The 16,835-nt window shown below is 37.4% G+C and overlaps 1 protein-coding gene across 2 annotated transcripts in view; it reads right to left on the bottom strand.

The window, feature by feature from the left end:
• Window positions 1-7,775: 7,775 nt before the first annotated feature.
• Window positions 7,776-16,835, bottom strand: part of RNF217 (ring finger protein 217) — a 57,060-nt gene continuing 48,000 nt past the window's right edge. Inside the window, exons 4-5 of one of the 2 annotated variants that reach the window (XM_069851803.1) lie at window positions 12,537-12,608; window positions 7,776-10,761 (exon numbers count right to left, since the gene is read on the bottom strand). In XM_069851803.1, coding sequence (XP_069707904.1) covers window positions 10,688-10,761; window positions 12,537-12,608 — 146 coding nt within the window. In that variant the 3' untranslated portion in view covers window positions 7,776-10,687. The remainder of the gene's footprint in view (window positions 10,762-12,536; window positions 12,609-16,835) is intronic. The other variant, XM_069851802.1, reaches the window with a different exon arrangement.

Here is a 16,835-nt window from a genome sequence, read left to right as displayed (position 1 = left end):
TTTTAAAGCAGTTAAAAAAATCACATCTCTACAATACAGTGTTTGTCAACAGAAACATTCTTAAGTTAAAAATTCCCACCAAATGATTTATTTTAAGGATTATATAAGAATCATAAAAAAGATAGTAGATTTAAGTAAGACTCCTTGTAAGACTCCTAGTAAGACTAACCTGATCGTCTTCTATGACAAAGTCACTCGGCTGCTGGATGAGGGAAAGGCTGTGGATGTGGTCTTCCTGGACTTCAGCAAAGCCTTTGACACAGTTTCTCACAGCATTCTGCTTGAGAAACTGTCAGCCTCTGGCCTGGACAGGCGCACACTCTCCTGGGTGGAAAACTGGTTGGATGGCCGGGCCCAGAGAGTGGTGGGAAATGGTGTGAAATCCAGCTGGAGGCCAGTGACAAGTGGGGTTCCCCAGGGCTCAGTGCTGGGTCCAGCCCTGTTCAATGTCTTCATCAATGACCTGGATGAAGGCATCGAGTGCACCCTTAGCAAGTTTGCAGACGACACTAAGCTGGGTGGAAGTGTTGATCTGCTGGAGGGTAGGGAGGCTCTGCAAAGGGATCTGAACAGGCTGGACCGCTGGGCTGAGTCCAATGGCATGAGGTTTAACAAGGCCAAATGCCGGGTCCTGCACTTGGGGCACAACAACCCTGTGCAGTGCTACAGACTAGAAGTCTGTCTAGAAAGCTGCCTGGAGGAGAGGGACCTGGGGGTGTTGGTTGACAGAGACTGACTATGAGCCAGCAGTGTGCCCAGGTGGCCAAGAAGGCCAATGGCATCTTGGCTTGTATCAGAAACGGCGTGACCAGCAGGTCCAGGGAGGTTATCCTCCCTCTGTACTCGGCACTGGTGAGACCGCTCCTCGAATCCTGTGTTCAGTTCTGGGCCCCTCACCACAAGAAGGATGTTGAGGCTCTGGAGAGAGTCCAGAGAAGAGCAACAAAGCTGGTGAAGGGGCTGGAGAACAGGCCTTATGAGGAGCGGCTGAGAGAGCTGGGGTTGTTTAGCCTGGGGAAGAGGAGGCTGAGGGGAGACCTCGTTGCTCTCTACAACTATCTGAAAGGAGGTTGTAGAGAGGAGGGTGCTGGCCTCTTCTCCCAAGTGACAGGGGACAGGACAAGAGGGAATGGCCTCAAGCTCCGCCAGGGGAGGTTTAGGCTGGACATTAGGAAAAAATTCTTTACAGAAAGGGTCATTGGGCCCTGGAACAGGCTGCCCAGGGAGGTGGTTGATTCACCTTCCCTGGAGGTGTTTAAGGCACGGGTGGACGAGGTGCTGAGGGATATGGTTTAGTGTTTGATAGGAACGGTTGGACTCGATGATCCGGTGGGTCTCTTCCAACCTGGTTATTCTGTGATTCTGTGATTCCTTGAAGCTGGTCAACCATCATTCCTGCATACAATCGTTTCAAAGAAAGTTAAACACCCAGACAAGTTTTATTTTTCTTTTTCAAAACTTTATTAGGCAGACATTACTAGATGACATTGTAAAACCCCTTGTGTGCAAGTGAATGAACTCTACAATATATGTCTTTCCACAGTTCATTAAATCCACCCCCCACTCCTGAATATTGATTCTAAGACAGGTGGAGTGCATTCAAATGCTACTTTACATTCTTCCATTTCACCACAGGGAAGCACTTTTTCAGTTTGTCGGTAACAGGGGCTTGGATATCAGTGTAAGTGAAAGGAATGCCTTTAAAGGAAATGAAGTACCGCAAGTTTTCCACTTACGAACTTCACTCTCAGTACAGACACCAGAATAATCAGTCTTAAATTAAACTGCCTACCATGATCGTGATTGTATTTAGCAAAGTGAAGCATTACAGAGACATACCTACTACTGAATACTAGTGAGGTAACATTTTGAAAATAAAACTGTTAAAAAATTCACTTACTTTCAAAAGGTCCTGTCCAGCAGGACAAACATTGGCAGAACACCTTCCCTTGTATCCATGCATGTGCATATACAATCTGTGCCTACTACAGCTTTTTAAAGAACAGGATTTTAGTTATACATTCATCAGGACAAGTTTAAAAATCAGACGTTACTATGGTAAACTCAACAGAAGACATCAGTGGACAGTGTCTATGCCTCCTAAATTAAAAGGCACTCTGAACAGGGTAAGGGTAGCAAGAAGTAATCCCTACAAAACATTGACACAAACTAAAGCAGCCACAAAGGTAGCACACTCAACAGTGATTATTGGTATACATTTAAAATACCAGCTTGAAGATGGATTATTTGTAAAATATTGCCCAAGATTACTGAATACATTTGTCAAATTATTACAGCATGAAGACCATTGTTGCAGTACTTTGCAACAACAACAACAAAAAGAACTGTCACCAGCTAAATGCAAGAGAAAGAGAATGGAAAAAACGCTGTGTGCCTGCTGGTTGTAAGACAGTCATTTAATGTTTAAAAATAAACAGTAATTCATACGATTGAAGAATTATTTTGATACATGGTGCCTCTTACTCAGTGCGTTATAGAATGACTTAGTTAATGCCTAAAAACTGGAGATAATACTGAAACAGAAGCTAAAATATCTATAAGTGTGATAATTCACTTATTTTTATTGCAGTATGGCTCTAAATCCCATTCCCTATCACTAAAAACTTCAGATAGGCAAGCTGAATCCTGAATAAACACTTGGGTGTGATGCTTCAAGAAGAAATAACACTGCAAGAAGTGACAGTTCTACTAATTAAGAACTCCAGAAGGGATTGAAAAAAAAAAAAAGCACCTTTCCTACAGTTCTGAAAAATTCATTAATTTCAGGAAAAGAAAAGGTTCCAGGAGATACTCTTCTCACCTTCATTTCTCTCTCTTTTCTTTACAAATTCTTAGTGGAAAGACTGAACATAGTAAAAGCAATTTTTGGTCATGAATCTATAATAAACAGACCTTCTAAGCATCATTTTTCATCTACCTACCCCATTATTAACTAAATTTCCTTTTGATAATTACCTTTTAACAACTTCAATTTTCTTAAAAGACAATTTCTCAAAGAAGTCCATGTAATTCAAAATAAATTTTAGAAAATGAGCTTATTCTTGGCACCTGACTTCTAACAGCCAGACTAAAGTGGAAGCAACTTTAGTAAGAAAAAACGGACTTCAGATCTAGATCATAAAAGGAAAAATTCCACTTTTGAGAAAAAGAAGAAATCCCAGAAGAAATAAACCCTAGAGTACTGATTTGGAAGCTATCTGAAGACAGTTAAACAAATACTACTTTTTCAGATCACAGTTCCCACCATGTAATGAAAGGCAGGACAGAGATCCCAGAGCTGCTCCACCAAGCTTGTTTGATGGCTTAGTCCATTGAGATACCCATAGCAGAGGAACTACCAACTTGTATTAACAGGATATGTTAGTCCAAGTTGGATGCCACTGAAATGCTGTTATACTGCTCAGCTACTGTGCACCATGTTCCTCAGTGCTTCCATCTTCATGAACTAATACAGAAGGCCTGTTTGAGCTGTGGAGTTTGAAGATACACAGACCACAGGTTGTGGTCTAACTTAACTTCAGCTGACTTCTCCAAAAAGTTGTATTTCTTTAAGTGGTTTGAAATTCCTAGCTGGTTATGCTGGAAGTCCAAACTCATTTTGGCCACACATTTATGACGCATTTCTGCAGAAGTCTGAAGGGAGATGGAGGGGTGTGTGCATGTGCGTGTGAACAACAAGTTAGAAAAATCAGAAATGAGATCAAGATCATAAAAATTAAAATAGGCATGCCAGATTACTTTTATAATTTGTAAAAATGTAACTTCTTCACTAACAACGTTTATTAACTTTCTGAGCAAACCAGTATTGGTTACTTTGGCTTAATATGTCTGCCTGTTCACGGATCAGAAATTCCCGTATTGCTCTATGGAAGGGAACCAATGCTTTTCATTTGCTTCAAGTGATAAGGCACTTACACATTTAAAATTTCTCATTATATAAAACATACTGAATACTGGAATTCAAGCACTGATTACAAGGGTATTGCCCACGTCCAGTTTTTATAACTTTTTAATAATCAAATAAATATACTACAGAAAATTCTAATCACCAATGCATCTAGTTTGTATATAACCCAAACATGGAGTTAGAAATTGCTTTCTTAATGAACCTGCAGCGTTTTGACCAGCTAATTGTGCCAGAAGCCAGTATGCTAAACACTGTGTAATCTATCATTTTACTACCCTGACTATTCAAATTTTAAAGGGAATTCACCTTAATTCATATATAAGAAAAGAAACAGGGCAGGGGAAGATTTCCCATTGAATTGTCATGAAATCAAGAGAACGTTCCGTTTGGACAACCTTCTTAGAAACAGAGATCAAGTTTTCTTTTTCTTAGCACCAATTACTCTCATATCTACCACAGTCAAAAGAATTAATAAATAAATTAAAAAGTTATTTGGACTCAGATAGCTAGTTATGTAACAAAGATGACTGTGCTGTTTAATTACATTAAAAAAATGCAGAATTAAAAAGCCCTGAAGAAAAATAAATTTCAGCATTTTGCATTTAAGTAACTTAAATACAACAGAATTAATCTTCTGCTAGTATAGCTCAGCATTCAGTATTACTGAAACGCCTTCTTATGAAATGACATCTTCCAGGTCCAATTTAATCTTCAGCCATTTTCACAAATGAGTTTCAAATTACAAAATTTAGAGGGAAAAGGAGAGCATTAGAAATAAAGCGTGTAACAAATGGAAATATGGTTAACATTTTATTATGAGATGGTAAACACAGTGAAATGTCAATCTACCCTTGTCCTTGCAATTTCTGGACACAAAGCAGCAGAAAGCAAATTGATGTGAAGAACTCTAAGAGTGCCTATTTTATGCAAAAGGATAGTCCATGACTAAAGACTGAATTCATCTGCTTACCCAGAGCTTGCATAAGGCATGAAAATGTTTCTTGACTGCATCAGCAATTTTTTTCAGGTCAGGCTGAAAATACCTGAACAGCTTGTTTGGATTTGGTAAGTAATTTTCCTCCTAAAAATGAGGTAAATGTGGAATCATATTAGTAACAACATGCTCAGTGACAGTAGGTTAAAATCTCAACAATACTGTTTTCATTCTGACAAGTTTTCAACAAGGTAAACACCGAAAGAGGTTAGCATGCAGCTGTGTTTAAGCAGGTATATGCAAAATTCATGTTTATGCTTAAAATATCTAACACTTTTACACAATAAATTTATCTTTGACTTTGATCCATCCAAAACACTTCAAATCTTCAAGTTTTGGTAAGCCAAATAGCCTCCAAAAATGTTTTCTTTTGCACAAATATATTTTTAATGAAGTAATTGCTATTGTAATTACTGTGGTTGGCTTTTTTTTTTGAAGACATATTTAGAAATAAACAGTTGGAATTATTCTTAGAAGTTTATGTATTTATTTTTTACTAGGGAGTAAGTAATTAAAGCTTATTACACATTTTCACCTTTAAAATCAGAGCATGCACTCCAAGATCAGTTTTCAATTCCCTACCTTATGGAATTTCCCTGTCACTCTAGGAGGAACATCAATGACTGCCTAATATGAGCACCCCATTCCTTGCTGGAGAGAGGGAGTGTATACATCCTGAGTCCTTATGCAAAGGGCAATATGGAAGAATCAGCCAGGAAGCTACAGTCTTGTATAACTGCAACAAGCTGCATTTGTTTTATTAAAAAAAAGTTTGGGGGTATTGTGTTATTGATTGAGTCTCATTGCAGCTGAGTCAAGGCTTAGCTGTTTTCTCACATGGAAGCAGCAAGACAAGCCACCAAATATATCAGCAACATAAAACCTAAGTGTTTTGTGACTTCTTTTTCAAGTTTATCTGTTAAGTGCAAAAAATATTGAACAGCTGTAATTCCAGTACTTATGCTGTACTAATATCTGTTGCACTGAAGAAAGCAGAACATTATTTCACACTGTCTCTGAATGTTTTTTTCCAACTTAATCTGTGACTCAAAGCATTAAGAAGGTCTCTAATATATCAAAACCTATTATTCCTTCCCCTAACAATTTGCTTCAATAAGAATGTAATTAGGAAATTTTTCCCTACTCCCTGCCCTCTCCTGCACTTACTGAACAGCAGTAGCATCACTGCAAATGAGAGGACTACATCCGTAGCAGTTTGCACTTCAGAAGTGAACCAGATTTTCAAGTTGCCGCGCAGTGACTGTCAACATGCTGCCAGATGTATTAATTGAAGTATTTGGGGCCAAATTCCATGTTGGCATAAAAATGGATATGACTTGTCTGGTTTAATGGGGCTATGATCGATGTCAGCAACAGACATGACCCACTAACTATAAGGCTGGAAAATTAAAAAAAACTGAAGACATTTTCTCTCTAGTAGTTTCCTTGGGTAGGATTCCTTCCAGTAGCAAAATCAGAGATCTAATATAGAATATAAAAGTAACAGCAATTCATGGTTCTTACCCACAACTTGGAGCCACAGAGTTATACCAAGCATTCTGAACGGTGCAATGTTTGTTCAAGAAACAAAACACCACAATCAAATTTTGAAGAACTCTTGAGCGTGCATGGCAAACAATTTGGGCATTGAATATGAAACAGTTTCTCCAATCTAACTGGCAGGAGAAACCATTCAATCACTGGAGAATATGTATCCTTTAGCAGAATCACTGCTCTACCTAATAGAGATCATTTACCACCAGACAAGCTATGGCAGTCTTTGGAAGAGCAGAAAGTCCCTTGGCTATAAAGAATATCTGACAGCGATCCAAAATGCCTTCTAGTTAAATTGACAACAGTCACTGCAAATTAGTTTAAATAAAGTAAAACTTCACATTGATCAAACTTTCAGAATGAATAAATAGATGTAAAAATCAAAAACCTCCGGTCATACCAGGAAGAGTTATGAAGTCAATAACATGAAAAGCAAACACAAAATCCTCCCTTATTTATGCATTTGCACTACCCCAAAGGAAGATAGTAGATCACTCAAAGTGCACTGTATTTTAGTGACGTTTGAAAGATATGAATATATTCATTTTATAGATGTGGTGAGAATTGAAGACTAACAGGCTATTTTGTACTAAAACTGATGGGTCAGCTACAGCATGAGGCTACTCAGAATTGCACTTCTGCCTGTCGCCTGTATTCCCGTTCAGCTTCTTATTCTCACCAGATAATACATCTGCACAAAATTATTTTTGCAGTCATGAGCCCCTGCTTAAGCTCTGTAAATATACCTAACCATGCTCAGAGGCTGCAGCAGTCATGATTATACTACCACTGATACACCTAAGCAGCCCTGAAACTTGATCCAGTTAATGAAATACAACTAATTATTCTTAGTGGAGAAAGGGAAAGCAGCTCCTTCCTGACTGGGGTGTCCCGATCGTCATCCCCAGTGGGATCACAGTGCCAGGGGGAGGGCACTAGACCCAATGGCACATCTGCAAGCATGCCCAAGCCTGGGGGCAAGCTCATTTCAGGCAAGCTAGAAACAGAAGGCTAGTGTAGAATGGATGTAAGCATTTCCTAGTCTGAATACATGTATCTGTGAGCAAGAACTTCTCACGGGGATAAATAATCTTAAGTGTAGTGAAAGCAAGCGATCAGCATACAGTAGCATGAAATCTGCCTGATGAAGCAGAACAGTTAATTCAGCTGCCTGATGAAGTGTCCTGCTAACAGAGATGTAGTAGAACAGTGTCATAGTTTTAGACCACTGTTACAATAACCAAAACACGTTAAAGTAAAACATCCTTGAATTTCCTTATGAAGTTCATTCCATATCTTTTAAAATGATAAATGCTTATAAAAGTGACACCTTTGACATATATAAGATTCCTTATATAAGAAGAGCTGTTTAAAAGCTAAAATTTTATTGAACAAAGTTTTGCACTACTTCTCATATTTTATTTGGTTATGTTATGTAATATTAATGGAGGGGGGGTGGAATCTATATCCCTACTCTGGCTTTTAATTTTTTTCCTGTTCTACAGAAAAGCAAAAGCAAATATTTTCACATCATTTTTTTTTTCCATACAGAGAAAGCAAGATTAGATTCCCTCATCTTTGCAAGATCAAAGATGCCTTGTTTTGCTATGTGTAGAAAATAAAGATCCATTTGCCTTTGATTTAATCAGAATCTGATAAAATCCAAATGCCTTAGACAAAATGATAATGTATGAGCTGAAATGTGTGTTCATTTCCTCCACCCACAATGACATGCTTTCTGAATATAAATAAGGGCAGCTTTATTGTCTTTCCTTTTATGCTCTTTATTCTAGCATCCTAATTTCAGATCTTGGTGAATTCCCATCAGAAACTGAAAATGGCAAACATGAAAACAGATACAAAGAATGTAAGAATAACTCACATATTTATAAAGAAACAGGAAAAGGAAGGAAATTAATCCACTGTATAGTTAATTACAGATAATCTCAAGTAGTAAAATATTCTCAAGTGGAATAGGTTGACACCATATCACAGGCTGCATTGCAATCCCAAATTTATCTATCTATATCTCCCTTTGAGGTCTCAAGGTTTTTCAAAATAATACAAAAATATTTTCATTATTTGACATTTAAAGGAAGGAATAAAAATCCCTGAGTAAGCCAAAAGACAGCTGATATGTACAGCCTCAGAAAACACACTCAAAACCAAGATCGATTTTAAGGCAGCTTCCAAACTCAGAGAGAACGCAAATAGAAAACTGATGTTTCATAGAAGAAGAAATCTAACAGGTGGAACTGCACTGACAATATACCTCAAACTTTACTTCTAAATGTCATTGCTTCCCTGCTTAAATTACAAATCTTAGAAAGGTACTATTTCTACCATTAGGACAACGGTGTCAACGTGCCCTTAAGTAGAGATGGAAATATTAAGTACTTGTTTACTATAGTGTGCTTTTATACACTGTTCAACAAGAAAAAACACCCATGAAAACAAAACCAGAAGCTGACAGACAACAAGCATACTACACCCAACTATGGTAAGCTGATATTTGTGTTTCCAGGTAAACAAAATTCAACAGTTTCTTCAACTGAGACTCTGAAGTCCATGCGAGTATCTTATAACAGTATTATGTTGGTGGGGCAGAATTTACTCACTATTTAAGAAAAGTTTTCAAAGAAAGCAGTGCAAAGTACATTCTCTGAAATGATAAGCTATTTTGAAGTCTATAGACTCTTCAGGACACTGCCTATCTCCCTGCTTCCCCCTGTTATACACACACACAAAAATGTATCTTCAAACACACCCACTGAAAAGAGAAAGTACCTTTACAGTACAAATCCAATCTTCTTTTAAGCTCAGCTTGTATTATTAAAGCATAACGCAGATATTTCTCTTCTTCAGTTCCTTTCTTTATTTTTTCAGTGTTCTGCTTACACAAATTATTTCATTCTATTTTTTAAGTTATATGATAAATTTGTATTATAATTAAAAGTGAAAGAAATTCTTGGCAGCAGATTCCTAATGCTGATAAACATTTCTCTTGTGGAGATGTGCTGAGGAAGAGGTCTGGTAGCTAGTAGTGGTATTCTGAAGTTAGGAAAAGAGCAAGGAGAGCTATCTCTTCAAATCTGTAATGTGCCACAAAGAGAAACACTGGAAGCAGAGAAGAATGAAATTCCTAAGAATTCAGGACCCCTGTCCTTAACTAAAATTCAGATTTTCCTCAGGAGACATCAGTGGATGCTCTAAGACTTGCGTAGTCTACTTAAAACAAACAAAACATGCTATTTCAGTTATAAAATATCAACAACTCAATCTTCACACAACTAGTGTGTAGCATATGTATAATATACCAAGTCAGAACAGAAGAGCAATTTCCAGCTTCCCTGCAAACATTTCCTCATATGTTCTGCATCACACTCCAGGGACATATTGCGACAGAACAGGCCATGGAATACACCTTATCTAAACCCTTCATTTTTTTTTCCCCCATGGAAGAGCTTTAAAATGTTGAATTCTAACAATTCTGTCACCCCCAATCAATATTATTAGACTGTCATAAATTACTAAAGTGAAACCAATTAGCATATAAGTATCACAGAGCTTCAATACTAAGGATATTTCTTTCTTAGGCACTGCAGTTTGGCGGTGGCAATCTACACTCTTGTCCACTATAGCAGGAGGACCCAGAAGACAACCAGCTGTCATGCTCTGGCATGTGGCAGGGTTTCGGAATGCTGAACAGAATGCTGTGTGATGGAAGTTATTTACAGAAGTAGTTTTTAATACCAAAAGTAGTATGCTCAGTATACAGCAAGAGTATAAACACTTCTAAGCATTTCTCCCTTAAATGCTGACACTGAAGTTAAATGGAGCACATGTTAGCAGTTAAATGCTTTCTTCACAGGCCAAATCGGTAGTAGAGTTGTGGCTACAATACAGACTTTGATTGTCTAGTTCATAAATTGGGACTCCAAAAACCCCTCCAAAATAATAATTACAAGTAACAAAACTCAAAATATTTAAAAAGCAGCAGTCAGGGGGCCCATCTTGTTCAGAGTGCACCAGAGCAAAGAGGCTTTCTGGTCTGCAGTAGTGTTTTCGGCTGAGGGAAGATGGCAGGAGATCCCCTGTTTTTCTTCCAGGGCGGTGGCTTTCATGCTGTTACCAGCACTGTATTGCTCTGTTGCACAAAACACGTATAGCCCTTGCAGGACCAGCTCAGTTCAGGTAAGTAAGGTCCATCCTTACCAGGGCATACCTGTCCGTGACCTTTTCCTCTGCTTTTTACAAAGGCAATAGATAGGAAACACAAATAAACCTGCCAAAAGAAGAAAAAAAAAACCCCATAATTAAACACAATCCTTTATCAGTGCATTGTGTTCTTGCAATGTATGTAGAATACTCAGATGCATCTTTTCATGTGTCAAAAGCATTTAAACAAGCAGAACAAAATATTAACCTGCAGCAGTCTCTTTGGTAACAAGTTAAGCTATACTTTGTTTATTTTACAACAAATTCTTGTCAACATTACTCCTATCTCTGATAAATTAATTCCTGAACCATGCTGTTTTGTATAAGGTAAAAATGTAAAATTTAAGCAAGAAGCACTTTGGCAATCCTTAGATCTAAATCGAAGGCTGATTTAACTAGCTAGTTTTCAAGCAGTTTCACATGCAGTACAGCGAGCATGTCATAGCTCTATTATTATAAATCTTTCAAGAGAAAAGAAGCTGTAAAAGGAAAAATAATCAAATAAATCAAATTTATTCTAGTGAAAAATAGTTTATCTTAAGAGGTACTTTTTTAAGCCCTAATGAGAAGCATTTCCCCCCTTCTCTTGCCACCAGCTGGCTGAAATGGTGCAAGATTTCCTTTCAGGCACCACTACAGTTAGCAACATATAACAAGAGACTACTATAGTTACCAGATTCCTTGATTTGCTCAATAGCCTTGTAAATGGTGTAGAACAGTTTTCAGCTATGATACTGAGACTACTTTAACAGTTACATTGGTAGTAAATATTGCAGTAAATACCTCAAACTCCAAACTTTTCTATAAATAATCAATATTATTGGAACTACTCATGCTGCTTTTCTTGATTGTATCTTACCTGGCCACAGCTAGGATGGAAATTCAATGGCATATTGGGTAATTGATACTGCATTACTCCAAAATCCTCTTAATTTTTAATATAAGCGAAAGAATGTTTTTCTTTCAGTGCAGATTAAACCGCATTATTGAACACAGTAAGGTTTACTCGCAAAAAGAAGTCTTTATTGACTATATTTTTGGCATAAAAATGCCACTAAAAAGAACATTTGAGATACCTATCTATAGATCTCTTTAGTGAATCCAACTGAGAATACAGATACAGGAAAGAGATGCGTACTCTTAACCTAAATACTAGAATTAATAACAATAGTCCTTATTTGGCCAAATGTAGTCTAGAAAAGCTCTAATAGTATTTTAGTTATATGCTAACTGGTTATATATGATCTTACTAATGTAACTATCCTGGTATATTTCGGCTTTTTTATATCAAAATAAAGGTGCCCCATCCCAACATGCCTCAGGCCTCACCATTTCAAATGAGTTGACAGTACCATTTTTCGTAATGGAATACAATTTGGCAGCCTATGCTCCCTATCGGATTGACTCATCCCAATTTACTGCTCTGTTGTTGTTGCATCTTCAAGCAACTTCTATGCTTAGTGCCACAAGATCTTGCTGTGCACAGGGCCAGGATCTTAGGAGCTGTGAACAATTGGGCTGATTAAAGCAAGGGTCCAATCAGCCAGTCTCCAACACTGTTTAAATTGTTCTGGCCTTTTTACTAGCTTAATTCTACTTGTTAAAGATTTTGGTTCAGAAAAGCCTTAACAACCAAATAAAAAAAATTATAAAGCCAACAGACAAAATGCGACTAAGAAAAAATTACAGTTTTTTTAGAAAAAATGTCATGTTCTTTATACTAAAATCAGATCTATGAAATCTGTACTTTGTGTCCATCTCTTTGAGATGAAAATACTGAGATATCATGCAGAAAGTCACTGCAAAATCAGAAACAGACTCATTCACATATGTAACTCTTACCTATTACAACAGCTATGGCTCCCAGTGCCAGTCCCAGAACCAGTATTAGGGGTGTAATGAGTAGTTTTCCAGCTGAAATGCAAAATTCATTACACGATTCAAAGTAGGCATTTTAGTTTTCCCTTTCCAACCATCCATAAATTTTTCAATACAGAACTTCCAAAAGGTAGTTCATTTTTTTAAATACTTTACCATGACTCCTATTTGTAAATTCATCCTACAAATCCAGCTAGGAGCTATCATCACTCAGCCAGGTCCCGCACAGATTTCTCTTTGCCCTCTTCACCCACCAGAACTCTCCGTGCACAGCTCATTCTGTACGTTAACAGTTAGCTTGCACTTACTTCGGTTTAAACTCTGAAATCCCTCAGGCACTGACAAGAATGTGATGGCTACAAAGCTACTATCATTTAGCTTCTCCAGAATCCTGCTGTACAGCAACCACCTTGGAAAGATGCCCAAGCAAACCAGCATCTTGGAGTCCCAGTTAGCTCAAGCAGATGAGACCATCACCTCTAAATACGCTTCAGCTTGCTTTAAAAGGCTATGGTGAAGTCCTTGTGTACAATTATGATTTAGGTCTAAATCAAATCACAACCAAGTCTATTTTGGATCAACATTTAAAAGGATATGTTGTTGCTTTAGCATGAGTAAGGCAGTGAGGTCGCGCAGCACACCAGCTAAACACTAAAACACTAAGAATAAAACACTAAGAAGAAATAAAACATGTTCATATTCTTTCTGTTGAGTTCATGATATGTAGAAATGCGTAGAAGCAAGGCAGGGTTCCTTTTGAAACACTTAAGCTGAAAATGAACTTTGAATCCAAGTTTCTTTCTTGCATTGCATGCTTTCAACTAAATGGCATATCCCTGGCTGTACTGGTTGAGCAGTTCAAAGCTGTCACTTATCTCTTTGAAAAAGCAGCAGGGCAGGCATTTTTACTCATGCACCAGCAGTTTGATCAGGAAATTGAAATTAAGCAGTTCTCTAAGTTAAGTGACATTTGAAAGATCACCTCTAGAAAGGGAGTGAAAGTGAGTATGTTACCTCTCTCTTCCCTGCCCCTCCCTCTCTCAAGTCACTTGTATCAGATTACAGTAAACGCATTACTTCAACAATGATGTAAACCTCTCCATAACCTGAGCCACTAACTTGGGCAGTCTGAAGGAAAAGTAAGGTATTTTGCAAATATTCATAGCAGTTAAATGAACTGGTCCTTTTCATGCTCTGTTTTGATAGCTTTTAAATTTCACAGAAGTGTTGTGGGTGGGAAACAATTCCTAGAAGAAAAAGATTGGCAAATATTACTGGTATTACTCTTGTTTCTAGATATGCTAATGGTAGACCTTCCTGGGACTCCACTGCATGTGTTCTATAAACACAGAGGTTGTCAAATATTCAAGTATATACAGGAGAAGGAATGTAAAGTAATGGAAAAACTGAAGAAAACTCCAAAATCCGAGAAATTAAAAACATGGAAAAATGTCATCAGAGCCTTTAAAATTTCAAATAAAGTTTATAAAAGGTTGTGTTAAAGTATGAACTCTCTTTATAATACTAATAACCATGTGATTAAAGTTAAAAAATTATGATGTTTGGTAACAAAATTACTTAAAACTTAAACCGCTCAGCTGGTGACCAAGTACACAGAAACAGAATTTGCGGAAAGGGCTAAACTAACTATTGACTACAATAATTTCTTTGCAGACACAAAGAATGGTTCATACACTAATTCAGATTAAGAACTTGGTTACTTACATTTGACAAACTAACTCAAAGCTGACATGAAGCATGAGTGAGTGCCGTTTCCCTTCTGCCTGGGAATATGAAGTTACACGTATTGCATAGTTCCAAGATCTTATTGGATAAAGCTGTCATCACCACAAGACAATGTCTTTCTTTGGTTATCAAGGCATTTTTTCTAAAAGTTAAACTTTAAAACAAAATACCTTCTCTTTATATATCTACCATATTTAAATCCTTTATCTTTTTTAATCTCTGTAAACTAAATTTAAAGAACAAGTTAACATGAGGTGAACAAGACTTGTACAAGTTCCCATCAGGTAAGAGTAGCAACAGCAGCAATCACTGCAAAACAGCAGATGTGTAGCTTTTACTCCAATAATTATCAGCATTGTATGAAACAAATATAAAATACTTCATTTTACACGTCTGAATTGAACATTACTTTCTATCCAATTCCAGTTTGATTAATATCGTTTGCTGTAGCTTGAAGGATTATGAAGCTCTTAATCACAGAGGGAATAGTGACACACTAAGAAATGCTGTGGAGGTTAAGTATGTTTAGTGCAGGCACCAAACTTCCCAAAGGATCCTATGTCTGCTAGCAGAGAGAACAAATGGAAAAGTTGCCCCAAAGTTTGCGACTCTAGGCACAAATACTTGCTTCTCAACATAAACCATGATAGTATGCCAGCCTGCCAAGAAGTGTTTCGACCAAAGCTGGGTGGGTGGAGTGCGTAGAAAGGAAAGAGGTAGCTGAAAAACCTTCACTGCACAAGGCTACAAAATCACCACATTTACTTAAGTCTTCCCTCTCCATACCAAGAAGGTAAAAACAGCCACAGAAGATGATGTATCCAGCAACAAACACCTCACCAGCTTCCCACTGACAGTCAGGATAAGGTCCTCCTAATTGCCACTATTTAGCTATCTAGCACAGGCATTTTACTGCAGGAAACCAAACCTTTACTTCTACATGTATGTTACTAAAATTCAGAGACTAGGCTTCTAAGGATCTCTCTGGTACTGTCTCCTATTTCTAATCTCTTCTGCTGACTCTCAATAGAACAAAAATCTAGGCTTGTGCAGTATCACCTAGTGATCATAATACTCCCCTGTGTCTGATAAAGCCTTTACATGTTTACACTTACGGTTCCAGCTACCAAGACATCTTTGAGCCTAGGCATGATCCCTAACTGGAATTATTCTGGATTTCAACTTAATCTTACATGATTAAGACTAGAAATCTTCAATCCAAAACAAAACAGGAAAAGAAAGTAAAATGAAAGATCATGACAAAGAAGAATCTGTCTTATGGAAGGTCTATAAAAGAAAGATATGAGAAGGTAAGAAAACTATTATTACTAATGCAATTTCATGACAACAGAAGTAACCAATGAAATTATCAGGAACTAACATAGAAAAAAAAAGATGAATGGAAGTACTTTATCCACATAATGCACAGTGAGGTCCTACAGCCCATACCAGAGATGACACGGAAGCCAAAACTTAAGAACTATATCACTTGGTGAAAGTTACATCCATTGGTAGTTAATTAAGCAAAGGTTCAGATACAAACCTTAACTTAGGAAGCCTCTGAAACAATGATTATTGGAAACAGACAGGGAGGGAGATCTTTCTAATTGACCACTGTTGGGGACAAACTCACTCAGCAGACCTTTAGACTCACACAGTTAACAGTCAGAGATCAATTCTGTTGAAGTTTTACAAAGTGAGCTGATTTTGCCAAATTTCCACTGTTCAAGATGTCTGAATTCATAAAGTGTACTGACACTATAGTATAATCCCTAGCTGTGATACACTGTCTTGAAGGAAGAGCGTCAGGAGATATCATCTTACAGTAATATAATGCCTCCTTAAAAGAAGAGGTGGACTTGTATGGACAAAATTAAAAAAGACTAGACTAGCTTATGTATGCCAATCATTGCCAAAATCCAATCCAATAGAGGAAGAGCAGTGAGCTGAATTCCTGAATTCTAACCTGATGTAAACTGTTAAAGCCTTTATTTTTATTTTCAGGTGTATGTTCTGTTAGGGCTCTGGAGCGTTTTGGTACATATTCGTAAACTATATCAAGATCGATATTAAAATTTAGAGCTTTAGAGATAACATGAATTTAAGGCAACAAGTATCAACACAGAAGTCTTCATATCACTGTCAACCTGGGTGTTAACAAGCTACTGTAAAAATGAAGGCAGTTACTATGTGTGCTGGCAGGTTCCACTAGCTCTGTCTATTCAAACGATGACCATTCCTGTGAGAAACACCACCATATGACAGAGGTAGTCCTGGAGAGACAAATTTAACAGAAAACTCTACAAGAAATTTAAGATGAGGCTTTGAGCTTTGCTAATCTTTCTTGGTTTACTAGTTAAGGCAAACCACAATAACACTTTGAAACAGGAAATGAAAGTAAAATATCTTACACCTTCTCTATGCATGTTTTCATGAATACAAACACACACATCTTCACCACCGAATTTGAACTCACATATGCACTTCCATGTTTCTTCACTGCCTCCAAGTCAGCAT

The sequence above is a fragment of the Phaenicophaeus curvirostris genome, chromosome 2 (assembly GCF_032191515.1).
Source record: "Phaenicophaeus curvirostris isolate KB17595 chromosome 2, BPBGC_Pcur_1.0, whole genome shotgun sequence".
Classification (NCBI taxonomy): domain Eukaryota; kingdom Metazoa; phylum Chordata; class Aves; order Cuculiformes; family Cuculidae; genus Phaenicophaeus; species Phaenicophaeus curvirostris.
Note: the sequence above shows the minus strand (reverse complement) of the source record. Positions and strands in the feature narration are given on the sequence as shown.